Below are 16,407 nucleotides of genomic sequence, written 5' to 3'. Positions count from 1 at the left end.
TGTTCAATTAATGATAATATTGGAAGCCTGACTAAGGTTACCTGTCACACTGACATTTCCCTTTTCATCTGTAAGGCTGCATGCCCTCAGCAAATAGCAGTTAGGCTGATGTGATAGCATTGATTCTACTCAAAATTACACTATTACCCACCACAACTTGTTCTTTGGGGTACTTTCAAATTGTAGTTTTTGATCAGTTGATACTGTTCTTATAATACTGTGAATGCATATGCACTGGGAAGGGCCGTATTTCAGAGGCCTCAAGTCCTTTGCAGAATGAAAAGTAAGTTGATACCATCTATGCTCTCAAGGCTTCTTGCCCCCACTGATAATTAGGTGATAAACTCCAGGTGTGATTGCTGTCTGACATTATCAGAAGGAAACCTTCATAACTATTCAATGTATATGTTTTATTTCTCTAATTGTAAAATGGAATAAATGTGTATACTATGCCCCATGGCTATAAGAGTTAACTAGATATATATGAAGTGTTCAGTGAAGTCTAAGTTCTGAAATAAAAAGGGCAAATTTGGTCACTGGTGATGGTGGAAGTAGAGGAATTGTCATTCTAAGTCAGGTTTATTAAAGTATAACACACATACAGCCAGGCTCACCCTTTAAGGTCGACAGTTTGATGTGATGGATAATTCAACTATCCCTCCAACACACTTCACTACCACTGCATAGCCCTAACTAAAGCGGATCTTTTTCTGACAATTTGTGTCCTTCCTCTTCCCAGTGTACTAAAGGAAGTGTACCAGGCCTTCAATCCTAAAGCAGTGGTTTTACAGCTGGGTGCAGATACCATCGCTGGGGACCCAATGTGCTCCTTTAACATGACGCCAGTGGGGATCGGCAAGTGTCTGAAGTATGTGCTTGAGTGGCAGTTGGCAACTCTGATTTTAGGAGGAGGTGAGTACAATGGAAAGTCACCAAGAGAGCTTGTCAGTCCTCCTCCACACTTATTAGCATAGATGATAAGTCGATTTTTTGGATTGGATAGTACTAACCTGCCTATGGCCCAGAAGCCTAAGTCTATGAAATCGATTACTTCCCCAGTTGAGCATAGACTCTGGCCCATCCCTAGTCAGCTTGCCATGTGCTTTGACACCTAGGCACTCTGAAGTTTGTTTTAATTTGGAAATAAAGGTTAAGATTAGAACATTTGCCTAGCATACACAAGACTGTGTTCAAACCTGAGTATGGAATAAGAAAGAAGAAGCCAGACAGTAATGGCACACACCTTTAATCCCAGCACTTGGGAAGCAGAGACAGGTAGGCTGATTTCTGTGAGTTTTGAGGCCAGCCTGGTCTAAAGAGTGAGCGTCAGTATAGCTAGTGCTATACAGAGAACCCTGTCTTGGAAAAATAAAAAACTGAAACAACAAAACCAAAACCAAAAGGAAGAAGAAATTATCTCAAATTATAATAGAAGATGTCAGTCCCCGAAGACTGTGAACCCTCTTGTCAGAGAAGCCATTATCCTCTTCTTACCCATTCTGTTTCAGAAACATCAATGAAATTCTATCTCTACTCATTCATGAATAGTAAATACATGAATTAATTGAATATCTAAGATGAAGTCAAGAATTACTTGTTTCCCCTAAAGCATGATTTTGTTATAAGGAAGCAAACTTGAGAGAACCATAGTCTCTTGAGCATTCTTGCACCCCTCTTACTGATGTTAACGTTCTTTAACTAACAGAATGCTAGGTCTGTTTGATAGAAGCATTGATGTGTTTGGAACCGTGCCCAACCTCAGTCACCTTTATAGATGCTTTAGGATGAGATCGTCTGTCTCTTCACCAGCCACAATATTTATTTCATTGGATCAATAAATTAGTGTATTAAAATATGGTCAAGTGGCTTGAGATTAAAATGCACATATATGTCACCAGGTATAGTGGCACATGTGTATAATCACAGTACTTGGGAAACAGAATCGAGAGGATTGGGAGTTATGAGCTATCGTGGATTACACAAGACCTTATCTCAAAAATGTACCAAAAGAGTACATATATGTAGGCTAGAGAGATTTCTCAGTGGTTACAGACGCTTGCTGCTCTTGGCAAAGGGTCAAGGTTTGGTTCCTAGCCCCCAAATGGCAGCTCAACCCTTCGTAACTCCAGTTACAGGGTATCTAATACCCTCATCTGGCCCCTGTGGGCACCCAGCATATACATGGTATATGTACATACATGGAAGCAAAATACTCATGCACATAAAATTTTTGTAAAGAAATTAAATGCATAGATGATGACCAAGCTAATAGTTTTATCACCCTCTTGTAAACTCCAAATCCAGGTAAACTCTGGGCAGGCCTTAGGTCAACAAGTGAGCATACAGCACAAATAAAGCAACCTGGTCCTTTGGCGTCTTCAAACCTCAGAGGGATCAAAATTAAAACTGATTACAAGAGACGCTCTCTTATGAAAAGCTGGCAAGAAGCTTATTAACTTCACCTCCAGAAAAAGATAAAATTGATAAGCATTACATGGCATATTACTTTCCATAACAACACTAAGGATGGAGATTATGATACAGGTCCAGCTAGGGGGAAAAGACCTTTCTCCAACAGACACCTGGAAGAATTTAACTTTTGTCTGAGGCTACAGCCTTCTCTTGAAGAGTCTTACCATTAGCTCAAATCCTTTTGCTTTTTTAACCGAAAGCTTGGCTCTTGAGTATGTTAGTATAACTCGTCTTATGCAATATGTGTATTCCTGAAAATGCCTGCGCATGAGTGGCGTGTTTGCAGATAAGTCCTATCATACTCCTTAAATAAAACCTATAGTGATTCTTTGTTAAATTAATAACTATGCCAAATAGGTCTGCCTTGCAGACTAATTTCCCATGCCAGGAATGTTTAAAGTAATATCTAAACCGTACAGCTGAAATTCTCTGCTCTTAACACATAGACAGTTAGCAGAGATGGCTGCATTCTTAAGCTTCCTCAGACCGGCCCCACTGAGGCCTGAAGGACACGCTCCAGAAACCCTAGCCTCCCTAACTTTTGAAATAGTAGGAAAGCTCAAGAAAAGGGGAACAGCAAGTCCCAGTTTATATATGTTAGCCCGTTGTGACAATGACTAGTGTCCTCTATTGCGCTTCAAAGTGCATCCTTTTGGATGATAATGTATATGGGCACCCTACCTAAAATAGAGCTGATTTTATTTCCTGTGGTCTGCTCCAAGGTTAGGAAATATTCCATTTTACCCTTAGACTCTTGGGATTCAGCTGAAGGCCAGCGTGCTAATGCTTGCATGGCAAAGCACATCCATTCAGCACAAAAATATGCTGATTATTAACCAGTGTAATATGGCTGCTGGGTGACTGTGACAGGACCTGATGCGGCAGGTCAGGGTGTCAATCATCAGTCCCTTCCTCGGCTCACTTTCTTTGATCTCTGCCACCAGGCTTGCGTTTTGTGGTGAAAAGGACCGCTGATATTTAAAGAAGGAAGTCTGTTTCTGTCAGCACGTTCCTTTCCTTTTTCCTGGATGCCTTTAGGACTAGATCTGCCAATAGCTTTAAAATACAAATCACAGCCAGCAGTCACTTTATAGAATTGTTGCAAAATTCATCTGAGAACCCATCACATTGGGTAGGTCACCTCCAGACATCTGGGTTCCAGGGTTCTCGGTCTCCCTGACGTCTCTTGGTGGAACTGAGGTGCTTCCTTTCTCAGGTGCAATATTGCTGCGAGATAAGAGCCGCTTTAATCTGTGTTGCCCTTGAAATTGTGAGTTCTACTCTATGCATGATCTGGCTAGTCCGCTAAAGTCTACCCACTAGGTGGTTGACAAATACCATTAAGGGATGCTTAAGGAAGATTCTGCAAGTTGGAGTTGTCTTTTTAGACTTTTATTAAAACAGTTTTCTCTCCTTCCTTACCCTCTTCCCTCTCCTGTTTTGTGGCTATTCTTTCCTAACTTCACAATTCTTGATGGAGACAGGAGGCTATAACCTTGCCAATACGGCTCGTTGCTGGACATACTTGACCGGGGTCATCCTAGGGAAAACACTATCCTCTGAGATCCCAGATCATGAGGTAAGTAAGGCTCTGACAAGTCCTCTCTTCTTTAAGGGGAAGAGCTGAGTCATTCCACCTAATCAAAATCACGTCCTCACGACTCAATACCGTTCTGTTGAGAGACACTTCAATAACAATAACACACTGTTTTGGCAGAATAGTGGACTCTTGTTCCAAAATAGCCAAGACCTTCTGCCTTTTTTTTTTTTTACAAAAGCTCTCAAAGGCCAACCAACTTTAATTTCTCAATTAATTACAAAGACTGTGGGAAGGGGTCACCTGTTCCACAAAGAACTCTTTGGAATATGTGCATATTTTCAGCCCCTAGCCTCAAGAGGGAAGGGGCTCATTTTTAAATATAAAAGCTAGGTTTTGGTCTGATTTTAGGGGTGCCATAGGTGAGATGTGACACATATTCTTTGGTGGCCATCCTGTTCTCTCAATTGTCTTTGACTAATATAGAGTTCAGGAACTATAGTCTCTAAGAAAGTCAGGTCTGATGGGTTTCCAGCAATTCGAGGTACAGAGATTGGAGTTGGACCATCCGAACTGTGAAACATGTCAGCTGAACCGTTGCCATTTTCTCTAGTTATATGAGATGGCCTTTACAAAGAAGAGATGTCTGTTTGAGTTTTCTCAAAACAAGCAATAAAAGCTGTCTGGGACCTGTGGGTGTGCTAATAATCAGTAATTCAAAGGTGAATGCCATCTATGTACCCTATCGATTCCCACCTACTTCTCCCCCTGGCAGAGAGCATGTTATCACTGATGAAGATGTAGCCACAAACCTTAGACTGTGTAGCTTAAAGTAACAAAGCAGTCTGTGAAGCCCTCCTTTTCCAGTTATTTCCCAAAGATGAGGGATAGTGCTTTGCTTGTAATGTTATGATTTCTGCCAAATGTATTGCTGTATACTTGAGAGCATTATGCTTTATGAAGTCACTATTATTTTTTTTTAAATTAGAAGTAACTTAAACTAATTTGCTTCCAATTTTCTTCTAACCATAGGTAAGGTATAATATGTAACTCAGAGAAACCACTCAATATGTCTAGAATACAAATAGAAGGCATGCTGTAATTTGAGACAATTTGCTAGTGTCAGGGTTAATGGAAGTCTCTTTTCTTGACTTGACTTACCTTTATTCAGTATTTGGAAGCTTAATGAAATATAAAGGTAAGTACTGTGAACAAATGTAATTGCTGTTATTGCTGTGGGAATATCTCAGATTGCATTGTAATTTAGAGCTCCGGGACTCTAAAAACTGATCAGGTTATGTCAGAAAGCAGCCATAAGCTGTAGAAGTCTGAATTGAGAGTGAGTGTTATGTTCCTCAGAAACAAAAGCAAATCTAATGATTCATCTGTATTAAAAGAGTGATAAAATTTTAATAAACACGAATATTGCCTTTGGTACCTGGAGAAGCTATGCGTGAGAACAGATGCAGGTTTAGCCTTGTGGATCGAGATGCTCTGTCTTTCTATGGATTCATCCTGCAAGATGAAATGAGATGCGATGTGTGTCAAGTGCCTGAGACACAGTCCGTGGCATGGAACAGACATTTCAGAAATGCCAGTTCTTACTTCCCTTTTGCGTGTTCCACACTTCTTATACCCAGACATTTATGACTCTGTCATTCAGAAATCTGTCCAAACCCTTTGTGAATCCCTTCTGTCATATTCTTCTGGTATAAGAGATATGAGTCATCCAAGAAGGAACAAAGAAGAAAATTGAAATGACAGTATTCAGGTACAATGAGATATCATTTTAATGAAAATTGCCAAAAATAGACCACACAGTATAAAGGCATATATAAGTTTTGTGTCACAATACACAATTGCGCACAAATATCCTGGTGGTCTTCTGCAATCGGATCAACAAATGGTAGATAAAAATACTCTCTGTGTATCCAGTATTTGCTAGGAACTGTACTACTCTGTGTCTTAAAAGACGCAAAGGTCAGGAAGACCTTCTGCCCTATCTTATGTACCTGGAGAAGGCGGCTGTGTGCATGGGGAGCTGTGCCGCTGCACAGATATGATAATGCAGAACAGAGTGGGAGCTAGAAGGCCAGACAGGCCTGTTCACACCCCCTATCATCTCAGCAGTCTGGTCACTAAGGCGGGAGGACTGTGAGTTTGAAGCCAGCTTGGGCCACATAGCAAGTTCCAGGCCAGGCTCAGCCATTTAGGAGACCTTGTCTCGGTTTTAACAAATAAGTAAATAAATAAAAGGTAGGGACTGGAGAGATGGCTCAGTGATCCCAGCCACTGAAGACCCAGGTTCAGTTCCCAAACACCCATGTGGTAGCTTAAAGCCAGCTATAACTTCAGGTCCAGGGAATCTGACACATTTTTCTGTCATCCACGGACACCAGACATGTCAATGGTGTAGAGACATACGTGCAAGCAAAACACCCTTACACGGAATTTTTTCAGAGTAACCAGAAGATAGTAGGAACGATGACTATGGAGATATGCATCAAGTGTGAAGGGCATACAACGGAGAGCACAAATGACCCTGCCCTCCGGGAGCCAAAAGAGGGACTTGAGAAATACAGTCAGCACAGTTACAAGGTCAACTATTGCAACAGTCAGCTACGGCCCAGCTGACCTCCTCACTATCTCTGCTCTCATTCTTGGACTTTATTCTTCTGTCCCCTAGGACAATAATCATCCTCATCCTCTAAGTGCCCTTTCCCCACTTCTGTGCTGTCTTCCTAGGTCTAGCCGCAATCCCCGTGACTTTCAAAACCCTTTAGCCTAAATCAGCCAAGCCTTTTGACCTATTCCTTTACCTCATCATTCATTTAGCAATTCATGGGGCCCCTACTACTTGCCAGGACGTTTTCAGATCAGGATTCATATACACAAACAAGGTAAACCCAGTGTCCTCAAAAATACTACCCTCTAATCAAGGCTGCAAAGCAGTGTATTCAAATCCAGGACAGGCAGGGGGCAAAAGGGAACCCTTAACAGACCATTGAACTAAGTTGGGAGTTCTGGGGCACTCAGCAGGCTGAGTCAGGAGGAGCACAAGTTCAAGGGTAACTTGAGCTACCTACATAGCAAATTCGAGGACCAACCAGTGAGACGCTGAAACTTTGAACTGAATGTTCAGAACTGATTGAGAGTTTGCTAAGTGATGAAGACAGAGGTCTGTACAGTACACAAAGGGGACAGAAATGGAAGAGAACAGTAAGAAATGTACTGTGTGTATAACAGAATATGCAAGAGAATGGGAACACTTGGGACTTGGGACCAGATATGAAGAGTCTTAAATGCTGCACAGGTGAACCTACATTTTTTTCCTCTGGAAAAAATGATGCACTTGGTTTTTAGAGAGACAATTTGGTGCCAGAGAGATGGTACAGTTCAGTGGTTTTAAAAGCACTTGCTGTTCTTAGAGAAGACGCAGGTTTGGTTCCCAGCATCCATATTGTAGCCCACAACTGCCTAGAACTCCAGTTCCAGGAAGTATGGCACCTTCTTCTGACCTCTACAGAACCCAGACATGCATGTGGTATACATACAGTACATACATGAAAACAAAACATATATATGTAAGTTATGATAAGTAAATCTAATATTTTAATTGAGAAAGCTTATTTCTTAGAAAATAGGAGGTAGGCTGCTAAGGGGATAAACTTGAAAGCCATACAACTAAGTTAAAAGGTTCAAGTATACCCCTAGCACATTTAGTCAGAACGTTTGTGAGCAGAAGTATTACAGATTCGGGTTGTCTTGTTTTGTTTTTTTGATAACTAACAACTGTATATAAATAATGAGATTTCCCAGGGTATGGAATAGGAATGTAAAGAATTCATTTGTTTCAAATATACCATCTACATAGAGTTTGAAGATAACTTTACTGAATATTTAATTGTTTTTGCATAAAACAATATAAGGTATGGTTATTACCGCATCTGATATCAGATTAACACTAAAAATATTTTAGATTTTGGAACATTTTGGATTTCAGATTGAAGATTCTCAAACTATACTCTTTTTCTGGTCACCTGTATCTGGTTGTCTATTTTAGGTTTTTTGTGTTTAGCAAAGTATTAAGCACCCACCTAACTGATTTTCCATCATTAAATAATTAAAATAAATAAGCAAGAAGGTATTTTAATAATATCAGCAGTCACATAAAAGATTTGTTTTCAAGATGAGAGGAATAGAAATATAATATATTCTCTCTGGGAGTATAAGTCAACACCTAGCACCAACTTCCTGTCTTTTTCAAGAAGTGCCATGTATCCAAACCATGAGAAAGCCATCTATCCCAAGAAAATTCTGTATTGCCATGCAGGGAAGGGATCTGAGAAAGCAAGCCCAGCACAGATTCTCCAAGCTTTTCTGGGTGGCTCTTGGTGCACAACCCTATGAGACATAAAATGGGTGATGACAGAAATCCAGCAATCAAGGAGCTGACATCAGTCTAGGAATTGGGAAACGAGGTTGGACAGACAAGCTAGGAGTAAAAAGACATCAGAACTGGGAAAGCTTAAGAGAAATGGAGCATACGGGTCTGATTGGGCCCTGAAACTCTACCATGGGAAGCCCAAACATGACATGAACCCATAAAAAGGCCAGTACATGGATAAGTAGCACTATTACATGGAAAAATAGTCCGTAATCTAGTTTTACTATTTAGATCCCATGGTCTATGTTTGAGTAAAGCAGTTTTATGTACAAGTTGAACATTTATAATTCAAAATTCTGAAATCTGAAGTAACTTTTTAAGCACAAACTTAATACACATAATCATCAAAATAATACACTGTTTCACCAGACTGCTTTTCATAAAATGGTTAGGAAACTACCTTGTTCATATTAAGAAATACATGTAGCTATTAAAATAAATTAAATTGATTTATATACAAATTGATGTTACTACTGTAAAAGTCTTTTGATAAAGTCCACTGAATTTATATGTATTTATTTGGAAGTAATAATGTCTTCATAGTCAATTTAGTCTTTGAACCCATTTACTTATATATCATCTTAAATTTTGAATTTTAGTTTAAACTACAATAGACAGGCCTTCAACAAATTTTGTTAAATTTACTCTTAAGTCATTTCATGGTACTGATTTTTTGTACATAGCATATCCTAAATAATTTCTAAGTGTTGCCAGAATATAGATCTTAAGTAGAATATTGATATTGAACAATATAACCTTGATCTTTGTTTCCTTTTTTGTAATTAAATAGCATGTTCCTTGTACCTGAGCATGGCATCTATGAATTTAGAATTTTAAGTCCATTATACAATCTTTATACATTTTCTTTCTTTTTTCTTGTCTTACTGCACTGCTTGGAACTGTGGGTTAAGACCATCAGTACAGTGTTGAGTGGCAAAACTAAGTGAACATCCTCTTCTTTGCTTGTTCCTATTCAAAGAGAGGAAGCACTTCATTTTCTCCTGTAAAATGTGATGTTAACGAAAGTGCTTTTTTCCCAAGCATGTACTTTATTAGGAAAAGGAAGTTCTTCTCCATTTCTAATTAAAGCTGTTTTTCTCACCAATGAACATAGAATTTTGTTAAATGTTTTTTCTTCATCTGCTAAAATGATCATCTAGCATCCATTATTCTGTTTTAGTGACTTGCACTGACTTTTCTCTTGTAAAATAACTGCATTCCTGGGATAAGACCTACATGGTCATGATGCATTTGTTATCTTATTGTTTATTTAGCTTGCTGAAACTTGGTCAAGGGTTATTGTGTCTTTTTTTTTTGAGGTGGGAATATACATGCCTTTAATCTAGATCTTGAAACAGGAAGACATGCCTAGGCCACACACTGTTGGAAGCCTATATACGAATATTGTTGCATAAATTCTTTTTTATTATTTTTATTGATTTTATTGTATTTCCAATTTACTCAGGAGATCTTGTCTTTTTCTACTTCCCATGTATATTAGATCCATATATGTCTCTTAGGGTCTTCATTGTTGTCTAGGTTCTCTGGGATTGTGATTTGTAGCCTGGTTTTCTTTGCTTTATGCTTTAAAACCACCTATGAGTGAGTACATGTGATAATTGTCTTTCTGGGTCTGGGTTACCTCACGCAATATGATGTTTTCTAGCTTCATCCATTTACCTGCAAATTTCAAGATGTCATTATTTTTCCCTGCTGTGTAGTACTCCATTGTGTAAATGTAACACATTTTCCTAATCCATTCCTTGGTCGAGGGGCATTTAGGTTGTTTCCAGGCTCTGGCTATGACAAATAATGTCATATGTCCTTGTGTTATGATTGAACATCCTTTGGGTATATATCCAAAAGTGGTATTGTTGGGTGTTGAGGAAGGTCGTTTCCTAATTTTCTGAGAAATCTCTACACTGACATCCAAAGGGGTTATAACAGCTTGTATTCCCACCAGCAATGCAGAAGTGTTCCCTTTACCCCACATCCTCTCCAGCATAAGTTGTCATCAGTGTTTTTGATCTTAGTCATTCTTACAGATGGAAAATGGAATCTCAGAGCTGTTTTGATTTGCATTTCTCTGATGACTAAGGATGATGAGCATTTCCTTAAGTGTCTTTCAGCCATTTTAGATTCCTCTATTGATAGTTCTCTGTTTAGGTCTGTACTCTATTCTTTTATTGGGTTATTTGTTCTTTTGATGACCAATTTATTGAGTTCTTTGTATATTTTGGAGATCAGACCTCTATCTGATGTGGGGTTGGTGAAGATCTTTTCCCATTCTGTAGGCTGCCGTTTTGTCTCATTGACCATGTCCTTTGCTTTACAGAATCTTTTCATTTTCAGGAGGTCCCATTTATTAATTGTTTCTCTCAGTGTCTATACTACTAGGGTTGTATTTAGGAAGTGGTCTCCGGTGCCAATGCATTCAAGTGTACTTCCTACTTTCTCTTCTATGAGGTTCAGTGTGACTGGCTTTATGTTGAGGTCTTTGATCCATTTGGACTTGAGTTTTGTGCATGGTGATAGATATGGATCTATTTTCATTCTTCCTACGTGTTGCTATGCAGTTATGCCAGCACCATTTGTTAAATATGCTTTCTTTTTTCCATTTGATATTTATTGTTTTTTTTTTTTTTTGTCAAAAATCAGGTGTTCGAAGGTGTGTGGATTAATATCCGGGTCTTTGATTCAGTTCCATTGGTCCCCCTGTCTATTTTTATGCCAATAGCAGGCTATTTCCAGTACTGTAGCTCTGTAGTAGAGTTTGAAGTCAGGGATTGTGATGCCTCCAGAAGTTCTTTTATTGTACAGAATTGTTTTGGCTATCCTGGGTTTTTTGTTTTTCCATATGAAGCTGAATACTGTTCTTTCGAGGTCTGTTAAGAATTTTGATGGGCATTGCGATGAATCTGTAGATTGCTTTTGGTAAGATTGCCATTTATGTTAATTCTACCTACCCATGGGTGCATGGGAGATCTTTCCACTTTCTGGTGTCTTCTTCAATTTCTTTCTTCACAGATTTAAAGTTCTTGTCATACAAGTCTTCCACTTGTTTGGTTAGAGTTTGGTTAGAGTTACTCTGAGATACTTTATGTTATTTGTGGCTATTTTGAAGGATGCTGTTTCTTTGATTTCTTTCTCAGCCCATTTATCATCTATGTAAAGGAGGGCTACTTTTTTTAGTTGATCTTGTATCGTGCTACATTACTGGAAGTGTTTATGAGTTGTGAAGTTTCTTGATAGAATTTTTGGGGTCGCTTATGAAATTATCATATCATCAGCAAATAGTGAGAGTTTGACTTCTTTTCCGATTTGTATCCCCTTGATCTTCTTTTGTAGTCTTATTGCTCTAGCTAGGACCTCAAGAACTATATTGAATAGCTATGGAAAGAGAGGACAACCTTGTCTTGTTCCTGATTTCAGTGGGATCTCTGTGAGTTTCTCTCCATTTAGATTGATGTTGGCTGTTGGCTTGCAGTATATTGCCTTTATTATGTTTAGGTATGTTCCTTGTATCCCTGCTCTCTCCAAGACCTTAATCATGAAGGGATGTTGTATTTTGTCAAAAGCTTTTGCAGCATCTTATGACATGATCATGTGGTTTTTATTTTTCAGTTTGTTTATATGGTGGATTACTTTGACAGATTTTCGTATGATGAACTATCCCCACATCTCTGGGATGAAGCTGACTTGATCATGGTGGATGATGGTTCTGATGTGTTCTTGGAATCAGTTTGTCAGTATTTTATTTTGTATTTTTGCATCAATGTTCATGAGTGAGATTGGTCTGTAATTCTCTTTCTTAGTAATTTCTTTATGTGGTTTGGGTATCAGGATAATTGTAGCCTCATAAAAAGAGTTTGGCAATGTTCCTTCTGTTTCTATTGTGTGGAACAATTTGAGGAGTATTGGTATTAGTTTTTCTTTGAAAATCTTGTAGAATTCTGAGCTGAAACTATCTGGTCCAAAATGGCTGGGGGACTTTTGATGACTGTTTCTATTTCTTTGACAGTTATAGGTCTATTTGATTTGCTTATCTGGTCTTGATTTAATTTTGATAACTGAAAATTATCCAGAAAGTTTTTTTTATTTCCTTTAAGTTTTCCAATTTTGTGGAGTACAGTTTTTTTTTAAATATGAACTAATGACTGTCTGGATTTCCTCTGTGTTTGTTGTTATGTCCCCCTTTTCATTTCTGATTTTGTTAATTTGGATATTCTCTCTCTGCCTTTTGGTTAGTTTGAATAAAGGTTTGTCTATTTTGTTGATTTTCTTGAAGAACCAACTCTTTGTCTCATTGATTCTTTGTTTTGTTTTCTTTCTTTCTATTTTGTTGATTTCAGCTCTCAATTTGACTATTTCCTGCCGTCTAGTTCTCTTGGGTAAGTTTGCTTCTTTTTGTTCTAAAATTTTCAAACGTTCTGTTAATTCACTAGTGTGGGATTTTTTTTTCAGCTTCCTTATGTAGCCATTTTGTGCTATGAACTTTCCTCTTAACACTGCTTTCATTGTGTCCCATAAATTTGGGTATGTTGTGTGGTCATTTTCATTGAATTTTAGGAAGTCTTTAATTTCTCCCTTTATTTCTTCCTTGACACATTGATGCTTCAAGTGAACATTGTTTAATTTTTATGTGTTTGTGGGCTTTCTGGAATTAGTGTTGCTGTTGAATTCTAATTTTAAGCTGATAAGATACATGGGGTTGTTCCAGTTTTTGGTTTTTTTTTTTTTTTTTGTATCTGTTGAGGTTTGTTTTGTTACCGAGTATGTGGTCAATTTCTCAGAAAGTTCCATGAGGTTCTGAGAAGAAGGTATATTCTTTTATATTTGGGTGGAATATTCTATAGATGTCTGTTAAGTCCATTTGAGTCTTAACATCTGTTAGTTCCCTTGTTTCTCTGTTCATTTTTTGTCTGACTGACCTGTCCAGGAGTGAGAGTGGAATGTTGAAATCTCCCACTATTAGTGTGTGGGATTTAATGTGTGATTAAAGCTTTAGAAGTGTTTCTTTTACATATGAGGGTGCCCTTGTATTGGGGGCATAGATGTTCAGTATTGAGATTTCCTCTTGATGGATTTTTCTTATGACTAATATGAAATGTCCTTATTTGTCTCTTTTGATTGATTTTAGTTTGAAGCCCATTTTGTTAGATATTAGGATAGCTACACCAGCTTGTTTCTTAGGACCATTAGATTGGAAAATGTTTTCCCAACCCTTTACTCTGAAGCAATGTCTGTCTTTGAGGTTGAGGTATGTTTCTTGTATGCAGCAGAAGGATGAATTCTGTTTTCATATCCAATCTGTTATCCTATGTCTTTTTATAGGTGAGTTGAGTCTATTTATATTAAGGGATATTAATCACCAGTGATTGCTATCTCCTGTTAATTTAGTTTTTGTTGTTGGTGATGTTAACTTGTATGCTTTTCCCTTCTTTGGGATTTACTGCTGTGAGATCAGTTGTTTATGTTTTGGTTGATCTAGGCAACTTTCTTGGGTTGGAGTTTTCCTTCTAGTACTTTGTGTAGGACTGGGTTTGTAGCTAGGTATTGGTTAAATCTGGTTTTGTCATGGAATATCTTCTTTTGTCCTTCTATGGTAATTGAAAGCTTTTCTGGATGTAGTAATCTGGGTTGGCATCCATGGTCTCTTAATGTCTGCATAACGCTTGACCAGGACCTTCTGGCTTTCATTGTTTCCATTGAGAAGTCAGGTGTAATTCTCATAGGTCTGCCTTTATATGTTACTTGGCCTTTTTTTTCAGCTCTTAATATTCTTTCTTTATTTTGCATGTTTAGTATTTTGATTTTTATTTGGCGAGGAGACTTTTTTTTTTTTTGATCCAGTCTGTTTGGTGTTCTGTAAGCGTCTTGTATCTTCATAGGCATATCTTTCTTTAGGTTGGGAAAGTTTTCTTCTATAATTTTGTTAAATATATTTTCTGTGCTTTTGAGTTGAACTTCTTCTCCTTCTTCTATACCTATTATTCTTAGGTTTGGTCTTTTCATGGTGTCCCATATTTCCTGGATATTTTATGTTAAGTTTTTTTAGATTCAATGTTTTCTTTGACTGCTGAGTCTATTTTCTCTAGTGTATCTTTAGCACTTGAGATTCTCCCTTCCATTTCTTGTATTATGCTGTTAATGCTTGTGTTTGTGGTTCCTGATCATTTTCTCATGATTTCTGTTTCTGTAATTCCCCTAGCTTGTGTTTTTTTTTTTCTTGTCTCTATTTCGGCTTTCAAGTCTTAAATAGTTTCTTTCATATGTTTCATTGCTTTTTTTGTTTGTTTGTTTTTGTTTAAGGGATTTGTTGATGCCTTCCAATTTTTTTGTTTGTTTTTTCCTCCATTTCTTTGAGGGAATTTTTTATTTCCTCTTTAAGGGCCTCAAACATTCTCCTAAAGTTATTTTAGGTCATTTTCTTCTGCTTCATCTATATTTGGTTGTCCAAGTGTTGCTTTTGAAGGGACATTAGTTTTTCCTGGTGTCGTGTTGCTCTTTGTAGTGTTGCATGTGTTCTGACCTTGTCTACCCATCTTTTCCTATGATTGGTGTGGTTGGGGCTGACTGTGACTCTGGTGATCAATCTTCCAGGTGCCAGTGGATGGATCCAAGGCTCAGATGGTTGCTCCTCGTGGTGCAGTCAGTGCCACAGTTCCAGTCACCTCATTGGTCACTCCGTGTCCTGGAGGTCGCTTCGTGCTCCTGAGGTTTGCCTGCTCCGGCCTAAGTTGCCGGCTCAGTCCTGTTTCTGTAAATGTCCCTGGTCTAGATCTGCTCCTGCGGAGGTCCCTGTCTTGAGGTTGGTTCCACAAAGATCTCTAGCTCTGATCTACTCCCTGGAGGTCCCAGATTTGAGTGTGCCCGAACCTGCAGAGGTCCTGGCTCAGGGACCTCAGAGGTCTCAGACTCATACCTGGACCTGCAGTGGTTTCTGGTTCCTGCCTACTCCCTTGAAGATCCCAGACCAACGCCCAGACTCGCAGAGGTCCTGACTCAGGCCTACTCCCTCAGAAGTCTCAGACTCATGCCTGGACCCACAGAGGTCTCTGGCCCTGGCTGCCCCTCTGTACCTACTCTGGCGCAGGTCGCTGTCTCAGTCCTGCCTCTGCAAATGTCCCAGATCTGGATCCGCTCCCCTGGAACTCACAGTCTCAGGTCTGCTCTGGCCTGGGTCACCAGCTCAGTCCCATTCCCATGGAGCTTACCGCCTCAGGCCCACTCAGGACTAGGTTGCTGGCCCAGTTCTGCTTCCGCAAATGTCCCTGGTCTGGATCCGCCCCTGTTCCTGTGGAGTTCACCTTCCCAGGCCAGCCCCAGTCACTGACTCAGTCCAGTTCCTGTGGAGTTTGCTGCCTCAGGCCTCATTATTGTGTCTTGATGAGGAATGTTGGCCTATTGTTTTCTTGCAATATATATATTTGGTTTTGATATCAGAATAATGGAATGTTATCTTAAAAACATTACTTAAAAAAACTTTCACCTCATCTTTTGCTTTCTGAAAGAGTTTTGTAGGATGGATATTATGGCCTTCTAAACTGTTTTTTCTAAACCAGAATTCGCTGGTTTTGAAAACCTTTGAACCTAGACTTTTCTTTATGAGAAAGTTTTGGTTTGTAATGTTTTATAAGATTGATGATGATTTCTTGATTCCACATTGGTGATTTGTCTTTCAAGAAATTTATTCCTTTACTCATTATTATTTTTAACTTCTACGGAGCTGTACAGATGTCTCTTCTCTCATTTGATGTATTGGTTACTTCCATTTTTTATTATTATCTTAACTCATGGTCTATCAAGAAACCTGAAGTATAGTTTTCCCTTTTTCTTTTGTGTATGTGTACAGTGTGTGTGCACACATGTGAGTGTAGATACACATGTGTGAAAGTGGGAGTTTGGTGTTAGCTGTCTTTCCCATTCTCTTTCCACCATATTTTTTTGA

At 38.7% G+C, this 16,407-nt stretch overlaps 1 protein-coding gene and 1 long non-coding RNA gene across 5 annotated transcripts in view; one reads left to right on the top strand and one right to left on the bottom strand.

Moving 5' to 3' along the window:
- Positions 1-16,407, bottom strand: part of LOC126493114 (uncharacterized) — a 258,406-nt gene that overhangs the window by 99,490 nt on the left and 142,509 nt on the right. The window lies entirely within an intron of this gene.
- Positions 1-16,407, top strand: part of Hdac8 (histone deacetylase 8) — a 225,526-nt gene that overhangs the window by 97,403 nt on the left and 111,716 nt on the right. The window contains exons 8-11 of one of the 4 annotated variants that reach the window (XM_050129909.1): positions 740-912; positions 3,957-4,051; positions 12,809-12,847; positions 15,060-15,188. The exons of 1 other annotated variant lie outside the window; for it this stretch is intronic. In XM_050129909.1, the coding sequence (XP_049985866.1) occupies positions 740-912; positions 3,957-4,051; positions 12,809-12,820 (280 nt within the window). In that variant the 3' untranslated portion in view covers positions 12,821-12,847; positions 15,060-15,188. Of the gene's footprint in view, positions 1-739; positions 913-3,956; positions 4,052-12,808; positions 12,848-15,059; positions 15,268-16,407 lie in introns of those variants that run through there. 2 more of the 4 variants (XM_050129907.1, XM_050129908.1) reach the window with 2 other exon arrangements.

The sequence above is a fragment of the Alexandromys fortis genome, unplaced genomic scaffold (assembly GCF_014885135.2).
Source record: "Alexandromys fortis isolate MF-2015 unplaced genomic scaffold, M_Fortis_MF-2015_v1.1 scaffold_321, whole genome shotgun sequence".
NCBI lineage: Eukaryota > Metazoa > Chordata > Mammalia > Rodentia > Cricetidae > Alexandromys > Alexandromys fortis.
Note: the sequence above shows the minus strand (reverse complement) of the source record. Positions and strands in the feature narration are given on the sequence as shown.